The sequence below is a fragment of the Micropterus dolomieu genome, linkage group LG22 (genome assembly GCF_021292245.1).
Source record: "Micropterus dolomieu isolate WLL.071019.BEF.003 ecotype Adirondacks linkage group LG22, ASM2129224v1, whole genome shotgun sequence".
Classification (NCBI taxonomy): Eukaryota; Metazoa; Chordata; class Actinopteri; order Centrarchiformes; family Centrarchidae; genus Micropterus; species Micropterus dolomieu.
The window spans coordinates 32,007,704-32,033,137 of NC_060171.1; the positions used below are offsets into that span (position 1 = coordinate 32,007,704).

Genomic DNA, 25,434 nt, shown 5'->3' on the forward strand with positions numbered 1-25,434 from the left:
TACAAGTTATGTCTCTCGTTTCATGTGTCACAGTAATGATCAATCTACAGGTTATTTAGTGCTTTAACACACCCTGAATTTTGCCCTGTCAGAGTTTTTCAATGTAAAAATAAATCATGTTGATATGTCAGTAGTTCCTGCCGCTACAGTGACCACACGTGTTTCTTTTGTCCCGCTGCTAATGTGGTGACTTTCTCTGTGTTGCAGCATGTATTGAAACATGTTTATGTTATATTATACCAACAGATTATGCCAAGAGTGAAGGTCAGAAAGACAGACAGAGGTCTGATATAGCTAGATGTTTTCATGCACATTTTGGAATTACGTATAAAAACAGCTGGATAGAAACATGACTATTTTTGCATTATTTTGAGAATTTATATTTATAGTATGAATATTCATTTTCATATTTGTTCATATTGTTGAAGAAAAGTTTTATAAAATGGATTGACTTAATAAAAAACATTATACATGTACACATGAATACGGTTGGGTTTCTTTTGAAACATTTGAACAAACTGTAAATAGATAATAAATAAAATGAAAATGTAATTTATACATTTTTTGCAAAGATAAAGGACAAAATATATTTGCAGTTACATATTTACAAGGTCATGGTCACATATATTTAATAAGAACAAGGGAAACACAAAAAATCTAGTTGTGTTACTTTCCCTCCTGTGTGTTACTTTCAACGCAACTGATGGGGTCGAAAGTAACAATGTGCCGCTTATGTTTAAAGTGAAATTATCTGGAAGTCGTTCTACATTTGTACAAAATACCACCTGATATTGATAGACCACACCTGTGAGTTAGAGTTAAAAATATATCACTGTCTACAACATAATCTTTTAAAATCAGGTTTTTCTGCGTCTACTGCGCATGATCACGCAGCATAACTGTGGTTTAATGATGTAGAAACACAGCAAAAACACCGTAATTCTGGGAGCTGTATAGTAAACAAAAAGTTTCATGGCTCAGTGTGTTTGTCTGACTCGGATCGTCACTGTTAAATCAGCCCACATACAAGGGTCACCTGACAAACACCAACACAGCGTCTCTGATGGCTCTGATAGTTTTTTTTTTGATTGCAGAGAGTTTATAATCTAAGCAATACGGTTACATTTCTCTTGTGCGACAGTGTGTCACAGGGTTTTGACCTCATTTTTGGGCCCACATGGATCCCTCCATGCAGGCTTTTCTCTGGCTTACCCCCTTGGGTAGCACACAACTACACTTGTGCAGAAGGCTTGACTGCTTTTTCAATAGTGCCACCTAATGGCATGGCTTAGTAGGTACAGTCAGAGCCTTCCAGAGATCCTCAAACAGAGCAAACATCTGCAGTGAAAGTTATTGAGAACAAAGAAAGAATGAAAGTGCTGAATCACATGCAAGTGAAGAAATGAATCAGAATTTAGTGGAAAATCAAACAAACGTGTAATAAGGAGCACACAAAAGTTCAGATGTGGGGTATAGAAATGAAAATGAAAATAACATGAATAAGTTTGTCATGGCTGACCTTGTAGTCAAGTCCATCAGAGCAGTTGAAGACCACACATTGTATGGCCAGGGCCTTAGCCAAGTCCTTGGTGGTCTCTGTTTTGCCTGTCCCTGCTGGCCCAGCTGGAGCTCCTCCCAGGTCTAACTGGAGAGCCCCCATCAGACACAAATAGCAACGGTCCTGCATATCAGGGCAAAGTGAGAGATACAGGACAGTTTGAACAGCTGTGATTGTTTGAACATAGAAAAATAACAAGATAACAGATAAACACACATTATGATGTGTTTACTACAGGACACACATTCTATAGGCTACACATAATGTCTTGTGTCTTGCACTGCCGTTAAACTGAACATAACGCATAAAAAGGTGTATGTGTTACAGTTGGGACAGAAAAAGGCATGTATTGATCATACAGGTGTGTCTCAATGAGTATCAATATGTGTTACCGTGAGTGGTGTGATAACCAGTCTCGGACAGGCTCCCAGGTATTCATAGCCATAAATGTAAGTCGACAGAGCCATTTTGGCTACACAGTTGTCCAGGTCCAAGTCCCAGTAGTAGCGTAGCTGTCTCTGCCATTCAAAGTTAGAGCTGGTATCCACCTGGAAAAGAGGGCTGCTGTTACTTTGAGGTGGTGAACTGTTACACACATACACACACACAACAGACATAGATGTAAGCTGCTTAATGGTGTTTGTGTGTTGGCACTATTTTACCTTCTGGCGGACTAGATCTGTGACAATGTCTCTGGCATGGACGTCTATGGTGATGAGGGCAGTGATGATATTACGTTGTAAAGTAGGCAGCTGTCCTCGTACCAGTGCTGCAAGGGCATTCAGCCTCTGGAATACACACAAACACATAAACGTTACTGGGTAAAAACTCAAAAAGTAAAATGACTTGAGCAAACACAAGTGTGGATTTGATTGGTTTTTATTTTTAACCAGACAATTGTGGGAGTAGTTAGTGTTTACGTCAAAGTTAGCGAGTTCAAATTTCTGCAGGGCAGCAAAGTGGTCGTGGTCTCCCTCCAGACAGGCATCCATGTCGCTGCACCACATCATCTGTGAGATGGTCAGCACCACCTGGTGGACGCAAAGTTAAGTCACCGTAAAAACAGAACAGACTTCAGCAGCTTCAGCTGAAGTGATAAATTGCAAAATCGATCAAAGCTTTAGACAATAGGAATAATTATTAAAGTCTTGGTTAGCTCCTCAAAGTGAAGCTCAATAGTGCAACTCATGGTTAGGAAAATAATATATTTGTAACTGGTAACGTAGTTAACATATTTTCCCACGCAAAAGCTAAAGTGTGTAATAATACACAAACAACAGTAGACAAGTCAAAAAATCTGAAGAGCGATGGTCCCTAACTTTACTTAAATGTGTGTGTGTGTGTGTATGTGTACCTGCGAGGGATGTCCAGCTACCACCCATTCCTCTCTAGTCTTCACCTGGTAGTCTGCAATGGCAGCCTTGCTGAGGCGTCGCAGTGAGGTGAACATAGCCTCCTCCACCTTGCAAAGCCAAGCTTCCACATTGCCTTGTGCCTTCAGACCTTTAGTCAAACCCACCTACACTTACCCACAGAAGGACAGGATCAGTAACAGTCAAGCACTTGATTAAATGAGAATCCTCTGTGTCAGGTCTGGCCAGCAAAATTGTCACTGCACCCAAAAATTATTCACTATCCTTATAGCAGAATTTGAAATGTCAAACAATTATAGCTCAGTGATTACTTTGGTATATTTTACAAGTGAGACATGTCCAACATTTGCTTTAATTACAGCATGCATAATCTGAGAACCTGCTTTAGCACTTGCTAAGTAAGAGAAGAGTCGTGTCATTGAAGATGGCTGACATGCTTAACTATTGTTCTAGTTTATAAAGTTGAGTAGTTACCTTCACTAAGGTAGCATACGTGTATTTTTTCTTCTCACTCACTCTCTCTCATTCTCAGCAAGGAATGAATCAAGAAAAACAGGTAGAATATAAACCCGGACAGCATCTGGGCAAAGGTGTTAAGGTTACTCAAACCTGACCTTCTCTCCCTCAGGAGAAACCATGTTAAGGATGTCTTTGCTATAGACCATCTCCTGTTCTTCATCGTCTAGCGCAGTTTCTGTGGCACCAGAAGACTCTTTGGGCAGCAAAGCAAAATCTAGCCGCGCAATGGCATCAAAACACTTCCTAAGATGCGGCTGCACCGCCTGGGTTTTTTTTGTCTGGGCCAAGATCTTCAGCAACTCATCATTAGATAAGAAGTAGAACCTGCGAGGGACGGGTAAAGGATAAAGCAGAGTAGTTATTACATATTATAATGTTTATGACACATTGCTCACAGGGAATGTATTTTAGTTGTTTTTTTTGTTTTAGCAGACTCTGTGTTAGCTGCAGTGTTGTTGCTCTGTGCATGGTTCAGAATCAGAAAATCCGACCAGATTCCTTCACAAAAGAAGCAGAGTAGTGGCTGTTCCAAGGGACAGAGAAAGCAGGTGGGAGGTTTATTTTTATGTGAGGTTATAACCCCTCACAAATAAGCAGTAAAAAAGTGATTTATTGATAAGTGATTTCATAAAAAAAAACTACATATAACCCCTTTAATTGATAACAAAATGCTGACATAATGCAAAGCGGCAGAAAGTGATGGTGAAAGTTAGTGGAGGCAAAGATTAGCAGTAAGTTGTCAGTCTGGCCAGTGTCGGCTACAGTGTGTCAGTTAATAAAATTCTGTTTGTAGTTTGCCCAACTGCTGAAAAAGTGAAGGCGTTCTCCCCTGTACAGCACATTTTTTGGCTGCTTTGTAACATTAGCCTGATTTATAGGAATAAATCGTCAATGTCCAGGGTTAAAAAAACAAAAAACAGGTACAAGCTTAGATTAAACTGGTGTACAGCTCTGTCCTTTACACATACTGCACATCCTGTTAGATTTCAGTTTTCAAAGGAGTCTGAAAACTAGTTGTTAAAGAAAGGAGGATGGTGACACAAGGTAGCCCTTTAAAGCTAATGAGGAGATGTTTCTTTTGGATTTTAATGTGCAAATGAAATGCTTGGTCATTATCCAGAATACTTAATCAAATCGTGAAGTGCAGAGAAATCCCCACCACATCTATATTATAGTCTTATATTTTAAATCTAGTTGGTGCACAGGGAAAATAACTATCAAGGGAAGGAAGTAAAAATAAATCACACTGTTCAGGATGATAAAAAAGAAGATGAAGTATGATGTAAAAGTCTGTTGCAACAAAGCAAGCATGTGTGGACCTGGGGAAGATGACCCTCTTGGACTCCAGGTAGGCTTCCAGACAATTCTGTGTCTCATCCAAAAGAGCGTTGTTGTGCTGAAAGGTCTTCAGCAGATCTGTGGAGGATAAAACGACAGGCTTGTATGCAGTGTGACAATGTGTTTGCCTGAGCAAGTGGACATCTGCATCTGTCTGCCTATCTCAGACACACTTGTCTTCTTGTCTATTTTGCCGTCACTGCTGTATGCTACCTACCAGGCTGTGTGGCTGCTCTAAAGGCACAGGGCATCTTGTTGACCTTTGCCATGATCTCCTTCCAGGACTTGTCCACCTTAAGAAACATTTTGGACTCAGCAGGCAGCTGCCTCTTGATGTCTGGGGCCAAGAAGATACTTTCTAAGTATAGCCAGTTCCTTTGGCACGTAAGCCACTCATCCTGGACAGAGGGTTGAAAGAGGAGAGGGAGAAAATATAAACATAGGAGGAGGGAATGTAGAAGGGACAATGTGAACAGAAGGAGAATTAAAGATTGTCTTAAATGCAGTACTGTTTCTTTTGCAAGTGGTTTGGCTTCTTGTTTGCAGACACTAGTAGTACTGGAGTACTACTGTGTAACATTTGAGGACAAATCCAAAGTCAAAATCTGCCTTTAGCTTGTAGCTTTTAATATTTAGAGAAGAGTCATGTGGAGCCAAATGAAAGATCAGATATTATTTTCAAAGTGTCTACCAGTGTTTTGCTGAAGAGAGTCAGCTGTCCCAGCAATTTGTCCACCCTGCACTTGATGGGACGAACGTAGCGAGAAGATGCCACCGTGCCCATATTGATAATGCTGTCATCCAGGAGTACCTTCACAGTAAGCACACAAAAAAACACAATTAGAAATACTGAAACACTACTAGTGTTTTAAAACAGAGAGAGCGTGTGCTGCATGTTCCCACCTGGATTTCATCCGTGCCTCCCAAGATGAAGACGTCTTTGGAGTCACAGTGAGACAGCACAGTGAACTCTGCGGTCTTCCAAACGTTCTCCACCTGCATGGCTCATTGAGAGGGCAGAGGTTAAACAGCATGGGCTCAATGTGCTGCATATGGTGTGTGTACCGCACACATGCTCTTTAGGGAGGGCATTGTTTACACGGTGACACTGGACTTAAGAGTGGCTACAGTGGATGTGGCACAAGGGAAAAGCACTTTAGTATCAAATCTAAATGGCGGACAACTCCAGACTAGAGATGCAAAGATTAGTCGATTATTCCATAAATGACAGGGACAAAGCTAGTCTGGCTCTGTCTGAAGAGAAACAATCCACCAACCAACACCTCTCAAGCTCCCTTATTAACACAGTATATATAACACAGTATATATAGTTTGCTTAATTTGTAGAATAGTTGGGCAGATTTATTTTTATCACTGGACGGAGCTACAGATAATGTGTCTCCCCCTGCTTCCAGTATTTATGCTAAACTAAGATAACCTGGCTGTAGCTTCATATTTAACAGAAAGATTTGAAAGCGGTATCAAACATTTCATCTTACTCTCAGCAAGAAAGTAAATAAGCGTTTTTCTCTGACTATTCTTATAAAAACAAAACATACAGTACACACATATGGGGTGGCCCACTAATTGGAAGATCCCCAGTTCCTCCAGGCTGCATGTCGAAGTGTCCTTGGGCAAGATACTGAACACCAAATTGCCCCAGAGGGCTGTTCCATCAGTGTATGAATGTGTGTGAATGGGTAAATGCGATACAAATACAGAGCATTTACAGCCTCTATTACCGCCGGGCTCTACCATATCCACTAATAATATATCCCTCCAAGTTGAACCATGTTGCAACCATAAGCTCATCACGTGCCACCAGCCACTAGCCATAAAAATAGCAAAAGTTACCACACCCATGGCAATTTGTGCAGTGTGCGTCAATTCCACAGACTGTATACAACATGGATGTTTCTGAAGAGCGATGATGAAGCTCAGTGTGGTGGCTTCAGCTGTCGCCATCTTGGCAATGCCTGACTTTGGCATGATTAAAGTAATTCAAATTCAACAGACAAGAAGCTAGAGTACACTATTAGCGCAGTATGTCCAGTAGATCTACAGTAGATGGACATATAATCAGTCCCTCCAGGATTTCGCAATGCCATTATTGCTACTAATAACACAAATTCAACAAATCCCCATGAATTCAGCGCTACTTGCAATTTTGACCAATCACTGTAACTGTTTTCTGCAAATTTAACCTATCATCGCTGTTTCCTGCAAATCGTTGTCATACATCAGCAAAATCACCTCCTTGTTTTGTTAACAAAACGCAGCAGACATGTGTGACACCAACGTCTCGCATTTGCCTACAGAATAACAGCAAAGGACCGTGCTACCAGCAATATTTGTAGAAATGTCATGGATAACGTCAGACAAAACAAATCACCTTTGCAGTTTTAACTGGGGAAAGGCTGATGCCAAATCTGGCATTTTAGGCTGCAACAATCACAAAAAAGGCCTGTGATATCCTGGAGGGACTTTATATCTGTATCCATATTCATAGGTATTTCCCTTTCCACGCACCTTTGTAACAAGGTTCTCCACTGATGCCTCTCCTGAAGCCTGTCCTGACACCTAAAGGTCAAGGGTCGTGTTAGTACTGTTTATCCAGCTCCTCAATTTGAGATCAAAATACAAAAAAAGACTTGTTTAGTGCAAGGTCCGGTTAGGTAAGCGCACTTATCCTTTTACCAACTTAATAGTTAGGACTGACTAATAGGGGTGTGACAAGACACTTAACCCACAAGACAACACGAGACACAAGATTGGGTTAGTGAGATCGACACAAGACGAGATTTTAACACTGTTTTTAAGAAATCTTAAAACAGAAAGAAAAATGTAAAGGGAAACACAAAATTCAGGTGACAAAATATAAAAATATAATGGAATATAATGCAGTGCAGCTCTCAGGCATTCTGTGTTGCTTTCAGATGTTTCTCCTGTAGATCAACTTTTCTCAATATCATCCCTGCTGCACATGCAGCCATGATTTAGTCTTCTCTCCTATTTTTTGTCTTTGTTTGGGGAAGTAACCTCTTTAAATGTGATTGTGGCACCTTTTAACCTCAATGATAAATGATTTCAGTTATAAAGTCCTGGACTTTAACAGCTTCTGTGTTTCTGCAGGTTTTCTGCTCATGTTCAAAACTTTCTGCACATCCAGAATCTGTCTCACAAATCTGTGTTCTCTGACATGTCGAGAAAAAAGTCATAGTATTACGAGACTAACGAGTCATCATTTAATGAGAATTCATAATATGCCCTATACTCTGATGCGCATTTTTGCTCCGCTGGTTTGATCCACTTCAGACACAGTTTGGGACTGCATGTTGCATGTAAAACCGAAACTAAACGACAACACTTGTGATCAGGCAGAAATCTCACCACAAGTCCACACATGTTGACTTCAGTAGCTCCTAAAAGTGCAGCTCACAGTCTCAGAGGAAGGTTGCGCCTCAGTTTTTAGATTTTTATATTGTAAAACTCTACCAGCTACAACGTCACAACTGTCAGGACTCACAGCACGAGAGTGGGTTCACTTGATTACTATCACAGCATACATCGATGTCACATCAGCTGGGCGGAGTTGATTAACTTGTACGTTATACATTTGTTTTTCACTCCGTAAAAAAATTGATGAGTGGCTTGACAGCATGTAAAAAATGTCAATTGCGTGAGTCTCACAAGACAGCTTTTGATTTGACGAGAAATCTCGCCACACCCCTGCTGACTAAGGTCTCACAAGTGTAGTAAGAGATAGTACTACGTATGTACTAATAATTGGTTTATTTATGTGTTACCTCCTGTATCTCCATGCCATAGGAGAAGATGTTGACCTCCTCTAAAGCAGCCAAAGTAAGCTCCTCCACATTCAGGGAGGTCCCCACAATGGACTCCAGAGTCTTCCAGTGCTCGGCTTTCATACATGGGTTACGTAGATCAGTGATCACAGGCAGCTGAAGGAAAACACATGAATATGGTTAAGATAGAGTGAAAAACTTTAGTCAAGAACCAACTGGCTAAATCACTTGTACTGGCTTGCAGCACATATTTTAATTTGGCATCATTTCAAAAAGACATTTGTGAACATTTATTTAGTTATTTAGACACACAGACATTACTGTCAGTCACTTCAGAACACTTTGTCCTACCCACCCTCTGCCTCATGACTTCCACCTTGTCCTTAAGACTTGCCACTGCATCGTTACGTGGCAGGCCCTTCTGCAGCTGTTTGACGTATTTGCCATATTTGTTGACCTGTGAACTGAACTGCTCTAGATCCAGCTGCTCAAGTGTTCTCTAGGGATGAGTGAACATGAAAGGAACCAGTCAAGCTTAGAGGGGTGGAAGAGCTGTTTACGTGTGTCTGTACAATATGCTGTATGTGTGTTCAGTTCATTTAATACTTTGAGCGCTCCTCACCTGCCTCCATCCATCTTGTAAAGAGTCCCATTCCTCTAGAGAGTTCCACAGCAGCTGCTTCAGCCTAAACTCTGCAGTTAGGTCTTCCAGGGTGTCGAACCTGGTCACCTCCACCTTTATTCATCCGACGGCAAAGTGAGAAAACTAATTAAATTAAAATCCTGGCAGGTTAACCACATCCACCTCATATGTGGTTAGCAAGGCCTTCAGACGTTGTGAGTTTTCATCAGTTGCTGTTGCCAATAAGGCTCATTATTCACCATGAAACAGAAGGTTTTTGCAACTTGAGCGTACCTTATCCAATCTGACCCAAATATTACATTTTTGATTTTGAGTCCCAGCCTGAATTCAAGAGCAATATGTTGTGACAATCATCATTTGATTTACTTGAACATTTTACGGTGTTGTCTACACTTACATATATATACTGGATACTGACATATTGGAACATGATGTATTGGCTATATAGCACCACATAGTGGACACAGGTCCAATTTAAGTCCAATTTAACTCCTTTGAGCCATGTTGACCAACCTCCAGCAACGGCGCCAGCAACGGCGCCACCAAGGGCTCGGAGCAAGGGCCCGTTCATCGCTGCTTGCAGCTTTAATTTGGGTTGGGTTGGTTTGCTTGTTTGTTGGTGCAGTTTAAAATAACATGACCTTTTCTGCTTTGGACCCAGTTTTCTAACACAAAATACAATTTTTATGACCTGACATGTTGTTTTCAAGAATCATTTTGAAATTACTGAAAGGATCTAAAGAATTACAGCACCTTGAATTTCTTCTGGTAGGAGGTGTAGGCGGAGGCCTGGGCCAGCAGCTCATCTATGGAAATCTGGAGCTCCTCCAGCAGCAGGCGCACTTGGGTAGAATCTGCATTGATGTCTAGGATTTGTGGATCCTAAACATGAAAAACCACAAGGCAAACAATTCAGCAAGGCTCAGCATGAGCTGTAAACCTACCAACCCTTTTGATCAGCCTGCAATAGTTCATACAAAATTAATCCAACCTTTCCACGTACCTGTGACATAAGCTTTATATTCATGACCTCACGGTCCAGCTCCTTTATGCCCTTCTGCAGGGAGCTGCAAAAAGTTTCCACGCTGGGCTCCCTTTCCAGCACTGCCTTATCGATGAGGCTTTGCAATGAGTCAATGGAGGGTTGCAAGGTGGCAAAAACAAACAGATCCTCAGGTGGCGTGGGAACTGAGTACATGTTAATCAGATTATACATCTGACATACTGTCTCCTGCTCCTCTTCTAGCACCGTAATCTGGTGAGAGAGAGAAAAAGAAAAAGAGAGGATAGAGTGCAGCAGAACAGTCAGGCAGAGAAAGGTAGATGAGATGGGAAGAGGGGAAAGAAAGGAAAAGAGTAGATTTGGTTAGTGACTGCATGCTAAATAAATAACTTTGCTTTGTTGGTTTTGTTTCAAACACTTATGATTGCTAAAGAAACCGTTATCACAGTGAAATGTACACCGTACCCTCTCCTGTATCTCATCCAGGAATGTGAGGGAGTTGGCTAACTCAGCTGTAGTGGAGGGACTGAACTCTAGTTTAAACTGGGCTTCACAAGCCTCTGCAATGACAGCATCTAGCTTCCTCTTAGCCAGCCGTGTAAGCATCTCGTTGATGACCTGGAGCAGAGATTCAGAGCAGAGCAATGATTCCTACATAACTTTAAAATGTTTTGCTGTAGTTTTAATTCAATATTCGGTTATATTAGAAAATATTTCTCCCAAAAATATCACTCCCTGAGGCCCTGGACCTTGCTTTTACTTTCATTTCAGTGAGGTTCACACAAAATGGCCTCATTGCCCTCTTGTTTAGATCACTTGATGGCCGGTCAAAAACGCTCCATCTTTCAAAAACACTTGTGTAATTACAGTAATACAGTATGTGTTGCCATTCAGCTAGTCCTCACCTCCAGACAGCGGAGTGGGGAAGCCACAAGCTTCTCTTTGAGCTGTGTTTTGTCCACAAGCAGTAAGCCTAGATGCCTTGTCTGTTGGATGGCTAAGGCTTGCCTATGCTCACTGTGGTATGACTCCAGTGCTTTTCCAAAAAAGGACAAACCTGTGAGATGAGGCAGTAAATCCATCAGTCTAAAAGAAGATGCTATTGTGCATGCTAACTAAAACTGTGTATGTTAACTTATGAGGGTTTTTTTCTTATCATGTGCCACAATCCTAATCTGCTACTATCCCTCTCCCTTCTTTGAACAGTCTAACAAAGCGCACTGAAATAAACATGATCCCATGGTAATCATTTCAGTCAACACAACGTCCAGTCGCGTTCACAATAAATGATGAATAAGAAAAGGAAACAAATGCAAGAGAATAACTTCCATGTTTGGACATGAAGTTTTCAGAATCTTTCTATCAGCCATTGATGACTTTATGATATAACCAGTGTTACCATATAAGAGTTTTATCACTATGTATATAATTCCATATAGAACAGTATTTCTATATACCTACCCTTTTGGCAAAAATGGAAAGACTTGAAACATGCACAACAAGAAGATGCAATCAGCGGTCCCTAAATGAAGTTTTCTAAGGACCACGTCAGTCAAAGAAACATTTATTGATATGCACTAGCTATGTTTGGCAGTATGGCTCTGTTCTGGGACCTTCCTATACTTCCAAGTACCTACATGGAAAGCCTAAGGCAGGCAGAGCAGCATTTTAATTTTTAAAATGTATTATATTAGACCTCAAGGACACATCTAATTTGTTTTGGTGTGAAACACTGAACTTCTGTTTGCCTTTAAGGCAGAGGAAAGCTGAGAGGTGTGGTTACCAAATTTTCATAATATGTCTCCAATACCAGTACAGCTGGCCTCTCCCTTATCAAGAGAATTTTTAACTCAACAGCTTTTTGTGTTGTGAGTCGAGGATGTAGTACAAACATGTTTATGGTGGTAGTACATCACCATGATCCTGTTGCTGCATTGCATCCAGATCAAGACCCTCATTCTCTTTATAGAATAGCCGAAAACGCTCCAATGTGTGTGCATACACTTTTGCTGCATCAAAGGCAAAGTGGAGTGATTCCTAAGGGGACAAACAAGTCAGGCCCATACATGCACAGTACTGTACAGACAAAGTACAACCTTCAGAGATAGAAACCTATGCAAAGTAAAAATCTGACCCTGATGTTTTGGATGATACTTTGAAGGTGGCCATCATTGTCTATGATGGATTCCAAACGGGCACCATGGTCATATCTATTTTCCGATTTCTAAAAGTTAAAGAAGCGCACATAAAACTCATGTACAGACTTTATCGCAGATCACTGAGCAAAATCAGTACCTTAAAATCTTTGACAAATCAACATTAACATTTAGAACAACTAAGTCATCCTGAATATACACGTGAGGGCTGTCAGGTTGAGGTGGTGATTTTTTTCTTACCTCATACTCTGTGGACTCCGGATCAGCCATGAGTGTATTAACTGACATGACTGTTTTCTCAAACTGCCCAATGATCTCTGCAACAGTCTTCTGCAGGAATGAACATAGCACATGCTGTAGATGGGGATTCAATAGGTAACAACTAACAGTTCATAACAATTTAGAAAACGAACTTGAAAGTTCTCCTCAGAAGGTTTGTAGGTCAAAGTAACTGTGTCCAGCATCAGCTCAGAGATGAACATGGGCTGCAGATGGGAGATTTCTGACTAACAAATACACACACACAAACCAAAAACAAAACTGAACACCAGTCTGCTTGAAAACTCAATTTGTTGGATATAGCTATTACTCTGATTTCACTATTAAAAATACTGAAACAATGCCCCACCTTCTTATCCATGTCTTCCGCAGGGTCAGTGGTAGCCTCAGAGAGCTGGCTCCAGCTCTGAATATCGGCATGGCTGGGCGTTTGACCTACCTGCTCCTGAAGCACAGCCAATAGTTTGGTCACGGCATTCACCACCAACACGTGCAAGGTGTTGAGGACCAAATAGTCAACAAGACGGATGAAGCTAGGTAGGTGAGAGGCAGAGAAGGGTTGGACTGGGGTAATGTGATAGATATGCCTGATTAATGATGACATAGGCTTTTCTCACAGCAAACATTTTGACCTTCCTGTAGAGGAACGTGTTGCAAATAACATTAATGATGGTTCTGTTCTATTCAAGAGTGCCAGTAACCCATGACAGATCTGTGGAATTCAGCTATCATTAATGTCATCATTCAGACCTGTGACATGTAAAGATATGTTTTCCGTGGGTATGTCTGGTACATAAATAGAGACAGGAAGCAAATAGAATCAAAGAAAAAGAAATGTAATAAAAATGACAAACCACATGAGGCGGCCCGAGAGAACAGTCTTGTTGATCTCTGAAAGAACAGTCTTGCCCTTTTGATCATCTGAGACAAACAGAAAGTGCCATCAACCTTTTAACATTGTGGTCTGTGCATGTTTATTCCAGTGTTTCCACATGGTCAGTGTGTACGCACTTGAGTTATCGGATGTGGATCGCGGTTCTGACAAGTAGTTGCGACAGGCACATGCTGCCAACTCCTTTACCAGGTCCTGAAACTTCTCCAAGTCTGTCAACACCTGACAATAAACAAAAAAGGGCAATGAGCTCCTGAGGAGGCACACAAAGACATGCAAAATGTATGTATATACACGCCAAACATCTGGACCAATTTCTGTATATTTTTGAATAAAGAGCTACACCTCTTGCAGTTGGTTGAACTGGATGTCCTGGAACTCCTGCAGTGTGTAAGTGCGTTTTAGCTCCATGTGACACAAGCCTGTGTCGATGATTTGGTAACACATTTTCCTGATGTCTATCAGTGCAGGACTTAGAGACTGTATGACATATACAAATATTAATAACAACATAATACCCACACTACTCACATTCATTCAAAGTTGTAAACCTCCAATTGTTTTTACTCAGTGAGCGTATTTATATGGTGTGATATTGCATATTGAAGATCTCAAGAAATATTGAGAGAAAATCCAGACCTCCATTTATATACACACCCTTTACACAGGAAAAGCAGTTGACAATGAGTGAGAGAGTGAGAATTTATTCACCTAGTCACATACCTGGCTGACAATGAACAAGTGGTTTTGGAGGAACTCCTTGGCCAAAAAAATCTTTTTGGAGCGAACTTTGGTGCGCCAGACATAGAAGGGTTTCCACTTTTTGAAGAGGGCAAAGAACGGGATGCAGATCAGCTGGTTGTGGTAGTTATACTTTTCCTCACACACTGACAACACACCTCCATGGCTGCTCAAACTCATGTACTCATCCATTTGAACTTTGGAGGGACGATTCAGCTGCCTGCCACTCTTTATGGAAAAAGGCCATCTGGGGACACTAGGGGTTGACACCACATCCTGGGAGAGCAGAGGACACAAGCAAAGATCAATTTCCTCCAGCAAGTAGCTAATTTAGACAGAACGCGCTTTTTGCAGTGAGAGGCGCCTTTTATAAATTGTTTTCTATTGGCAGTGAGCGTTCTGCGGGCTGTTTATGCACCCTGGGCGCCTGCTGTGCCTCGCCGTTTTCAAAGCAGCGCTCTGAGCTTGTGGTGACGGAAGTTTACAGTTGCTTAGTTTGTCCGGAGACTGACACACTGTCCCCGACTCATCCTAAAATAAGCCTTGAACCGACCATCATTAAGACAAAGCTCCTGGACCAGCTGGTGGTACTACCAGCGGCGTCTCCCCTTTCTGACGGTCTCATGTACCCACACAGATCTCCGTTTCCCTGTCTCCCGCGTGTTTGTACACCTCTCACCCTTAAACAATGCCAGAGCAGGCGTCCTCTGTTTCTCTATTTTTTTTTAAAGTAGATGTTTTTAGCGGGGGCGGCACGCGGGGGCGGCACGGTGGTGCGGTGGTTAGCACTGTCGCCTCACAGCAAGAAGGTCGTGGGTTCAAACCCCGGTTGCCCTGGCCTTTCTGTGTGGAGTTTGCATGTTCTCCCCGTGTCTGCGTGGGTTCTCTCCGGGTGCTCCGGCTTCCTCCCACCATCCAAAGACATGCAGTCTAGGTTAATTGGCAACCCTAAATTGTCCTTAGGTGTGAGTGTGAGCGTGAGCGGTTGTTCGTCTATGTGTGGCCCTGCGATGGACTGGCGACCTGTCCAGGGTGTACCCCACCTTGCGCCCGATGTCAGCTGGGATTGGCTCCAGCCCCCCGCGACCCTGTATGCAGGATAAGTGGTTGACGATGGATGGATGGATGGATGGATGGATGGATGTTTTTAGCAACAAAAGACTCAGACCTGTGAGCTGTGATCAAGTGCTAATATGACAGTTATTACTTAGCGGCAAACCAAAGATTACAGATCACTGGCGTTATAATCTTTGATTAGACTGACAGGACAGCTGATTTGGTGGTTGCCTAGCGACATAAAAAATGTACCGCACTGCTCTTTTCCAAATTCAACCGAAAAAGGCATTCCTGTTCAAACCTGTCTGTCTGATTGGGGTCTTAAAAGGCTATTAACAATGATTTGGGGCATTATAAAAAAGGCTTTGTCAAAACTTTGTCTGAAGAGCATGATTTTCCCAAAAAATCGTTCTGACATAAAACTACATTTTGTCAACAATCATTTAGACATGCAAGTGAATAGGTGACCTAGAAGATTGCTATGTTTGCTACAGTTTACCGGTTGTCTTGGGTTTTAACATTGTCTCTAGTTAGATTTATGAAATCATTTCATCGTGCACACTTTGAGGAACCTGTCCATCTTGCACTTTAAAAAGTTCAGTGTGTAAGTTTTAGTTGCATCTCGTGGTGAGGGTTGCAAATTGTTCAACTGCTCATTTCACCACTCCCCCATCCTTTCCAAGCGCATAGGAGAAGCTACGGTGGCCCACACGTTCTGTCAGTTCTTGTGCTAAATAACACGTGAGGTCCTCCTTTTGTCCAAATTTCACTTCTCTTCTTATTTCTAACAAGCCAGACGACTACTACTATTTCCTCTTCTTCTTTTTTCTTCGTACATATTCAACGTAGTGAGGAATCACACTCTGTAAAGCAGCAGCAGAAACATGGCGGTGCAACATGGCGACGTCCATGCAAGAGGACCCGCGGTGTGTGTAGATAGAAATGTCTTATTAGAAGGTAATAAAAACATAACAGTTCATTATTTAAGGACCTCAAACGTCACTGAAAACATAGTTGTGTATAATATATTGCATTTCTGTTAATAGATCCTCATAAATATTACACACTGGACCTTTAAGCAATGCTTAATCTGTTCTCAGACAGGTCTGTCACTGACCTTGGATGTGGATTGCAGAGGAGGTAAGTGGACAGGCAGTTGTTCTCTGAGACTGGGATGTTTCTGCCTCAGCACAGCCTAGATTAAAGGGAAGAAACTGACTTCTAGAAAAGTCCAATATCTACAAACTGTAATTACTGTAACACTGAGTCTAACGTATTTCATGTTGTCTCAGTTTGAGCTTAGTTTGCAAGTCTCACCTGTGCATCTTGAACATAGACCGGAGGCCTTGGTTGGAAGGTTGGGCTCTGCAGTTCAGGGATTTTGTGCTGCCGCTCTGGAACGATATGTCGAGTAGAATGTAAGTTTACTCCTGACATTTAATTAAAGACTTGACTAATGACATTCACGACATAACTAGCACATTTCCATAATACCTAAGAGGCCTATTAGTCCTGCCTACCTTTAGACTCTTGGCCAGGTCGGCTCGGATACACAGAGGCCATGGCATGTGCTGTATCCTTAGGCCCTACACAGTGGAGGGACAGCAGGACAGAGGAGTTAGTAACGTCAGCTACAAGTTATGTAATCAGACAAATGAACAAAGTAAAGACAAACTGTATTATTTACACAATTACACAATTTACACAACTGACTTTATATTGTTACCCTTAAGTAGAAGTAATGTTACCCTTAACATCAAATGTAAACACTCAGCCCAATCTGCAACTCCAGCACATCAACGTAACTTTAAAAATGTCCACACAAAGCTACAATTGTGGACAAGTAGACATTAGCTGTTGTTAAAGTTTGCTAACATTAATGCCAACTTATTAACGTTATTTAAAACAGTAACGTTAAGTTAACAAACTTTTCCAACTTGCTTAATACCTATGAACTTCGCCTTATTGAGTAAGCATTATTGTCCAGAAGTATTCAAACACGCCTTCTGTATCAAATATTCAGCTCCAAAATCTTTTTGACATGACATAGCAAGTTAGTAACACATGGATCAGCTTGTGGTGGTAGTTATACTCCTCTTTCCAGCGCTTGAGGTCAAACTTGTCCTCACACACTGATAACACACCTCCATGGCTGATCATCAAATAGTCATCCTTACTGTACTGAGTTTGAACTTTGGAGGCAGGATCCAACTGCCCATCAGTCATAATGGAATAAGGCCATCTGGGGACACTAGGGGTTGACGCCACATCCTTGGAGAACTGAGGAGTGGTGGAGAGACACAAGCAAAGTTCACTTTACTACTGCAAGTAGCTCAATTAAAGGCAAGTAACAATGATCAAACCTTTGCCTGAAGAGCCTGTTTTTCCCCCTTAACATTTTGAAATTACGCTACATTTTATCACCAGTCATTTGGACTGGTGATGGCAGTGTATTGTAGATGCTGCGGCCTGCAGCTCCCTTAAACTTCACTACATTTTTGTTTCAATTTGTATTTTCTTCACCTTTATTACTGAAACATGAATGATTATGATAACTGACAGAAATACACTTATGTACACTCGCCTCTGCTCCTGTCCACTGTCATCTCTCTGTTACCGGTGTTTCACAAGCCCCCATACACACACACACACACACAAACACCATCATGCTGAAGAAAGTTGGCGTGCTAGCAAGATCTCATCACTTTAACAAACTCTCAGAAGTGCAACCACATCTGCAGATGCAAGGGCTCATTTGAAAAATAAAAATAAAAAAAGCTACAGTACGTCTGTTTCTGGTCAAGCACTAATACTATGTTCAAACTGCACAATGTGGAGGCTGTCCTGCAGAAGATCTGTGGGAAGAAAATGTCAGTAGTCAACTAATAACCTATTTAATAGGGGGAAAATTCACAGTACATGTAATGCAACATTGCATTCATAGTGAATTTTCCCTTACTAAATAGTACCACAGTATTATAATACTTACTATATAATACTTATAATAGTACTATAATATCTTTAGTTTAGTCCTTATTCCACATGGGGAAAAAAGTAGCACCCAGCCAATTTTTGAAGAAAAAAAATAATTTTACTTAATTTATTTTTGCTTAGCATTGAATGCATTGTAGTTAAACTCATCAAACATAAATCATGTTTATTGTGTGTCTATGTAGATATTTTTCATGCAAGTTGTTAGTGTAATGCTTCAGCTGTAAGCTGTAAGGTAAGCTAGTACATGGCTACAAGAGTTTGGGTTAGATGTAACAAAAACAAGACACACACACACACACCACTTATGTAAATTGCACTCTGTCAGGACCCACTGTGAGAGACGCTGATGAATGTGCTGGTTTGTGTGATTGATCATTTATTTGTTCTGGTCAAACACGAAAACAGAAAAAATGCCACCAAAGGAAAAAGCAGAGGCAAATCCGGATGAAAAATATGTCACTCACTCAAGTAAATGAACTGATGCTGCAACAAAAGGAAATTTTCGAGGCACTGCTTGAAAAACAAAGTAATAAGTAATAACTTCAAACTTTGTTAAAATCATTATGGACTCCAAATACAACAGGCTGAATACAATAACTAAAGACCTACAGGACATAAAACAAGCTTTTTACCAGCAATTTACACAAAAAGATGTGGCCGACATTAAAACGGATATCGCGAAGCAAACCAAACGCAGCAATGCCATTCAGTCAAACATCTTTAGAGTTTATGACAGTTTACTTGCAGTCGCTGACAAAATGAAGTATTTGGAGGGACAATCCAGGTTTAACAATCTTGTTTTTGAGGGAATACAGGATTCACCAGGAGAGACCTGGGCTGAGACGGAAGAGAAAGTGAAGAAAGTACGGGCGAGGAAATTACAGCTGCAGCGAGAGTTGAAACGAGAGGGCCCACGCACAGCAAAACCTGGAGGAGACAGAACAAGGCCAATTGTGGTCAAATTTCTGAGGCACAAGGACAGATCAGCCATACTACAAAGACTCTGAAAGGATCCAAAATCTTTACAAACGGGGATTTCACGGATGCAGTCAGAAGAAAATGGAAGGAGCTGATACTGGATCTGAGAGCTGCGATAGAAAGGGGGGACATTGTCTGTCTATGACATGACAAACTGATCATTCATCCTCGATCCAATACACCAAAATAACAGACACTAAATGTATTGAAATAGATATGAAAAAACTAAAAAAGGTAATTGAGGGGATCTCAAAACCACTAACTCACATCTTTAATTTGTCATTCCAAACTGGTCAATTTCCAACACAAATTAAAATGTCAAAAGTCAGACCTCTGCACAAAACCGGAGATAAACACCACTTCACAAATTACTACCTGTCTCTCTACTGCCACAATTCAAAGAAAATTTAGAAAAACTCATGACAGATTGAACAAATTCATAGATAAATACAAATTATTACATGACAGCCAATATGGGTTCAGAAAAAAAACAGGTAAACTTCACAAGCTCTAACGGAACACAAAGAAGAAATCCCATATTCTACAGACCAAAAGAATTATGCATTTGGGGTTGTCATTGATCTGAAAAAAGCATTTGATACAATAAATCATGAAATGTTAATCAATATACTGGAACAGCTCGGCATAAGGGGGGCCGTGCTGAATTCCGTAAGCAGTTACTTAAAAGACAGGCAACAACTTGTGAAGATGGGGGATTATACATCTAAACATTGGACATAGTGTGTGGTGTCCCCCAGGGGTCAGTGTTGGTACCAAAGCTATTCATTCTCTATACACACTGAACAAAATTATAAACACAACACTTTTGTTTTTGCAAATCTGTCAAAATCTGTGTTAGTGAGCACTTCTCCTTTGCCGAGATAATCCGTCCACCTCACAGGTGTCACATATCAAGACGCTGATCAGACAGCATGGGTATTGCCTTTGGCTGGCCACAATAAAAGGCCACTGAGGCCTGGATGTACTGAAACATGAGTTAATTCTTTTGATTGAGTGATCACCTTTTGCAGGTCACATGTGCTGAATATGTGAGGACTATACTTAGAGTTTTGACAATTCTTCAAAGTTTGTTTCAGTAAATGTGCCAAATCGAATGAAGAAAAATTGTAATTAAACTCTTAGAACTGTTAGTGGTGTGAGTGGTGACTAATGGTGCATTCATGTGTTTTCTGAATTTCTGAATAATCTGAATTTTTTTTGTTGGATTTAGGAATGAAATTGCTCTGAAAATGCTAATCCAACACATCTTTGTAGTAGCATCCATGTTTATTTCATGTAACGACTTAAGAGCACATGAACATACCAAAGTCAGAAGAACAACTTCACAACTCGGTAAATGGGACTATCAAAGGAGCACGTGAATACACAGGGAGCTGTAGGTTGCAATTCACAACCCTCACCACTAGATGCCACTAAAACTGAACCTTTAAAGACCGATCGAGGTCGGGTTACAGTCACACCTTAAATGAACCATACCAGAGTTTGTTTCGAAGTGGACTGAGACCTCTTCAGCTGGGTCTTGGTATGGGTGTCTGGTCCGCACCCGAGTGCAATTAGCCTACTGCATTTGCACCTGCCCAAAATATCTGCACCCAGGGGGCAAAAAAAGAGTTTGATTCAATCGAACCCAACAAGACAGGTGTGAATACACCCTAAAGCAAAGTACCCACCCATCCACAGCCTGTTCACCCTGCTGATGTCTGGCAAGAGATGCAGAAGTATTTGCTGTCGCGCCACAAAACTACAGAGCAGCTTCTTCCCCCAGGCTGTGAGACCTAAATTCATCCTTAGCACTGCACCATGCTAAATAGCTTATTTCTGTATATAATTGTATAATTTTTGTATGTAACAACAACATCACTGTTTTAAGATACGTATATATGACAATTTAATTTTACCTTGTTCTGTGTAGAAGACTGATACATTTAAATGGTTGTCTTGGACCTACCGGTAAACTTAGCATTGCCTTTGTCTAAATTTATGAAATAGTTTTCTTGCAAAGATACATCATGCACTATGGGCATCTTAAAAGAAATGCTTAATTTCCTCTCAGACATGTTGGTGACTGACCTTGGTTGTGTATTGCAGAGGAGGTAAGTAGACAGGCAGTTGTTTTCTGTGCATGTGTGGCTGCTCTGTTTGCTGAGGGGAAGGTGACTTTGTGTACCAGCCTGGAAAATACATCCACTGACGGGCTTTTAAATGGCGGAGACTGGGTTCTTTTCGTCTTGCGGGTCTCTTCAGCACAGCCTACATTAAAAGGAAAAACTGACATCTACAAAAGACCCAAATCCACATACCGTAACTACTTCTTTTTCTTTTACAGTGTTGAATTAAGAGCAGTTAGGGATTCAGGGAATTGCTCCAGGGCACGTTTGGCAATGGACCGTGCTGGACTCGAACTGGCAACTACGGTTCAAGCCTTGTCCCCACAGACTCAACTAATACCGCCCCAGAAACTAGTCACCTGAACAGGGACTAGAACCCACAGATTGAAAGTCTGATGCTCCACCGACTGTGCTATCCAAGATAAAGGGAAGAAACTGACATCTAGAAAAGTCCCACACCTACATACTATAATCACTTTAAGACTGAGCCAAAGAGAATTATATAAATAGCATGGGAAGTACCAAATTCTATGTACAGTATCTTAGTTTGCAAGTCTCACCTGTGCATCTTGAACACAAACTGGAGGCCTTGATAAGATGGCTGAGCTCTGTAGTTCTGGACACTTTTGCTCTGGAACAATATTTCAAGTAGAGTTTAAGTTAAAGACATAACTAGCACATTTCCATAATACTTTAGAGGCCCCACATTAGCCCGCCCTACCTTTGGATTCATTGTCCCTGCTTTGGCTAGGTTGGCTCGGATACACAGAGGCCATGGCATGTGCTGTATCCTCAGGTCCTGCACAGTGGAGGAAAAGTAGGACAGAGGACTTAGTAATGTTAGCTACAAGTTATGTAATCGTACAAATCAGCAAAGTAAAGTTTTATACTAACTTTACAACATTAGCGTTAAGTAGCTGTTATGTACCATCCCTCATCCAACGGCTTGGCTGAAAGAGCTGTACAGACTTTCAAAGAGCTAATGAAAAAGAGCAGTGGCGATACATTGGAGACTAAGTTAAACAGGGCTTTGTTTAGCTATCGCATAACTCCACAGTCAACAACAGGACTATCACCTGCTGAGATGACGATGGGCAGGAAGTTGAGGTGTACACTTGATCTCATACACCCAGATTTAAAAAAAAGGGTGGAGTCAAAAGCTTACCATGACAAACATGCAAAAACATGTAACTTTGTTGCAGGAGACTCAGTCTACACCCGAAACTACGGATGGGGACCTAAATGGATACCCGGACAGATAGTGGAGATCACAGGACCACTCTCCTATACAGTGTTGTTGGGAAACAGTAAGGTGGTCAGGCGTCATGTGGATCAACTGTTCTGCAGACAGAAGCAGGATCTGCCAGTGCAGCAAACAGAGTGGACACATGAGGAGGAGTGTATAACCGGTGTCATCGTGCCACAGGACACAGGTACAACACCAGGGGATGAAGAAGTTCTGGCGGTGGCGAAACAGGACCCAGAGAACAGGGCACCTGATAGTTCAGGAAATGGAGAGTTGCCCAGACCTCAAAGAAACAGAAGACCACCAGCCTATATGAAAGACTTTGTAAAGTAAAGGACAGTCCTAAAATAATAATATGGGACAGTATTAGGTTTTATTTTATTGGGGATTTTTTTGTTGTTGTTTTTTTCCCCAGGCCAGCTTTGTATGGTTATTGGGGTGTCTACCATTCTGGTGGGGAGGGGGGGTGTTCTGGTCATGATCGCGTAAAAATGCACAGTAGTTATGTTGTGAGTGACTCATTTTAAACTACAGAGAAGTTTAAGTTTTAGAAGGGAGGATGTTATGTTGTGGCCGCTGTAGGTTATTACAGTTCAGTTCCATTAGGGTGCACCAGCGCTATTGATTTAACAAGATTACATCGAGTAGAGTTAGAGAATACAGACCCCACTCCTGAGTAGACGTGTCCCTAAGTGTTCATGTTATGTTGCTATGATGTTATTGGCAATAAAGTCAGCTAAACTGAAGACATTGTCTCTGCCTCTGATAACATGAATCTCAAGATACTACAGTAGCTAATGTCAAATTTTGCAAACCCTAAGCCCAATCTGTGACCCCAGCACATTACTTTAAAATTGTCCCCACATTGCTACAATAACGTTAATGCTAAGGCTATTTTAACGCTAACATTAGGCCTAAATGCTAAGTACATTCAGAGTAAGCTAATTAGAACAATAGTTGCACTGCTAACTGAGCTAATTAGATAATTGCAGCTTAGCAGCAACAAGTAAAGCTATCTGTCCATCAGGTAACTCAGAGGACATCAGAGGGAAAGCAAGAACATATTTTCTCCATCAAATATGATCCAGTTTCAGCAAAATCAGTGAATAAAGTTGTTTTTGTACAGTAATCACTAGGGCCCTGTCAGTCCCCAGAAACACTATGCTTCAGCAACTTAATAAAAATTGAGAAAGCTTTTCATTGGCTAAATTAATCTCTAAAAATACACTGAGCAGGCCAGGCATCATTGACACTCTCTTGTCTTTATTTGCAATTTGGTATTAAACTAATCCAAAAGTAAATTTATCATGTTACATTACTTTTATATTGTGGCACTTGGATTACCTTACTAATTAAATTTTTTAACAAGTAATCAGTAATTGTATTGGATGACAAATCTTCTCAACCCTGAAGTTCATTTTAATAGTAAATAAGCAAACTTTTCTAATTTACTTATTAAGCTACATATGGACTCCGATTTATTGAAGCAATATCTTGACATTTCAAAATCTTTTTGATATAACTTTGATAGTTATTACAGCTTTATAAAACTATCTAACGTTAGCCTATAATAAAGCTAATTCTCTGCATGGGCTGCTGCCTAATTGAAGTATGCTATTGCAATGATGAAGGCAGTTGGAGAACAATTAGATACAAAATACTACAGGATGACTTTTTCCTTGGCAACAATCATATTTTTCCCGGATGATGAACAGATTTTTAGGCATTCTATCATCTCAAACATAATGCATGCATCCGCCGATATGGTGAAACAAATCGCGCTCCTAGGTTTGGGGTAACTTGAAGCCACGAATGTTTAAAACGTCTGCCCCAGCCTATGACGAACGTTAATAAATTCCTTAGAGTAAAATTAAAGTAAAACGATTTAAGAACTAACATTATAAAGCTAACTTGCTATAAAGCTCCAGCTATAACAAATAACGTTAACGTCGAAGTTATATGTAACGTTAAGTATGACTAATGTCAAACAGAAATATGAGTTTTACCCCAAATATTTAATAATAATTCATGAACTTTTATTTACCGACTTCAGACGATTCAGCTCCGTAGTAAATTATTCAGCTCCGAAATCTTTTTGATGTAACTTAGCCAGATATTATGGCTTTATTAAACTATCTAACGTTAATTGTCTGTGTGGGCTGCTGACCTGCAGTTGAGGTTTAACGTTACGGTTTCCTAGCAACAAAATTCTGCCCCGGTATGCCAGATAAAAACGGTTTATAATTAATCCGTTCCAAAACAGTTAGGATAAAGTGTGGCGTTTTAAGAACTAGGATATATGCCTAAACTCCAGCTATAGCATTTTGCTGTAACATCGATCACCTCGCTATTTCATGCCATTAAAACACCTCAATTAGCTAAGCATAGAAAGATGAGTTTTTAACATGTAGGCTATAACTTATAAATATTTAATAATAATTCATGAACTTTTACCTCCCGACTTCTCATGATTCAAGCTCCATAGTAAAATGTTGCAACAATTTTTTTTATTTCACACTTGATTTGGCAATCTTATCTGTAAAGCCTCTGTGAATTGAATTGATCTGACAGAACACTCGACAGAGATTTAAGAGAATGCATTACCGTTTATCTGAAAGCCAATCGATTATTATTTATGGTGGCAACAGAATTTACATTTCTTGCAGCGTTATCTCCTATTTAGCAGTATTTCACCTAAACAAATGTTTTGCTCAGATACTGTA

The 25,434-nt window shown here is 40.8% G+C and overlaps 1 protein-coding gene across 1 annotated transcript in view; it reads right to left on the reverse strand.

Moving 5' to 3' along the window:
- LOC123962248 (dynein axonemal heavy chain 6-like) overlaps positions 1-24,889 on the reverse strand; it is a 36,468-nt gene extending 11,579 nt beyond the window's left edge. The window contains exons 1-35 of the mRNA XM_046038277.1: positions 24,756-24,889; positions 22,187-22,264; positions 22,026-22,096; positions 21,428-21,607; positions 17,542-17,644; positions 16,885-16,950; positions 16,682-16,758; positions 16,482-16,559; positions 14,291-14,584; positions 13,913-14,047; positions 13,687-13,789; positions 13,530-13,596; positions 13,025-13,208; positions 12,810-12,902; positions 12,637-12,726; positions 12,375-12,464; positions 12,157-12,277; positions 11,146-11,297; positions 10,706-10,858; positions 10,241-10,492; positions 9,991-10,119; positions 9,217-9,330; positions 8,950-9,093; positions 8,595-8,750; positions 7,318-7,368; positions 5,692-5,784; positions 5,480-5,599; positions 5,006-5,186; positions 4,770-4,866; positions 3,546-3,774; positions 2,913-3,077; positions 2,479-2,589; positions 2,221-2,346; positions 1,951-2,106; positions 1,520-1,681 (exon numbers count right to left, since the gene is read on the reverse strand). Of these exons, the coding sequence (XP_045894233.1) occupies positions 1,520-1,681; positions 1,951-2,106; positions 2,221-2,346; positions 2,479-2,589; positions 2,913-3,077; positions 3,546-3,774; positions 4,770-4,866; positions 5,006-5,186; positions 5,480-5,599; positions 5,692-5,784; positions 7,318-7,368; positions 8,595-8,750; positions 8,950-9,093; positions 9,217-9,330; positions 9,991-10,119; positions 10,241-10,492; positions 10,706-10,858; positions 11,146-11,297; positions 12,157-12,277; positions 12,375-12,464; positions 12,637-12,726; positions 12,810-12,902; positions 13,025-13,208; positions 13,530-13,596; positions 13,687-13,789; positions 13,913-14,047; positions 14,291-14,584; positions 16,482-16,559; positions 16,682-16,758; positions 16,885-16,950; positions 17,542-17,644; positions 21,428-21,607; positions 22,026-22,096; positions 22,187-22,241 (4,398 nt within the window). The 5' untranslated portion in view covers positions 22,242-22,264; positions 24,756-24,889. The remainder of the gene's footprint in view (positions 1-1,519; positions 1,682-1,950; positions 2,107-2,220; positions 2,347-2,478; positions 2,590-2,912; positions 3,078-3,545; positions 3,775-4,769; positions 4,867-5,005; positions 5,187-5,479; positions 5,600-5,691; positions 5,785-7,317; positions 7,369-8,594; positions 8,751-8,949; positions 9,094-9,216; positions 9,331-9,990; positions 10,120-10,240; positions 10,493-10,705; positions 10,859-11,145; positions 11,298-12,156; positions 12,278-12,374; positions 12,465-12,636; positions 12,727-12,809; positions 12,903-13,024; positions 13,209-13,529; positions 13,597-13,686; positions 13,790-13,912; positions 14,048-14,290; positions 14,585-16,481; positions 16,560-16,681; positions 16,759-16,884; positions 16,951-17,541; positions 17,645-21,427; positions 21,608-22,025; positions 22,097-22,186; positions 22,265-24,755) is intronic.
- Between the last annotated feature and the right edge of the window lie 545 nt (positions 24,890-25,434).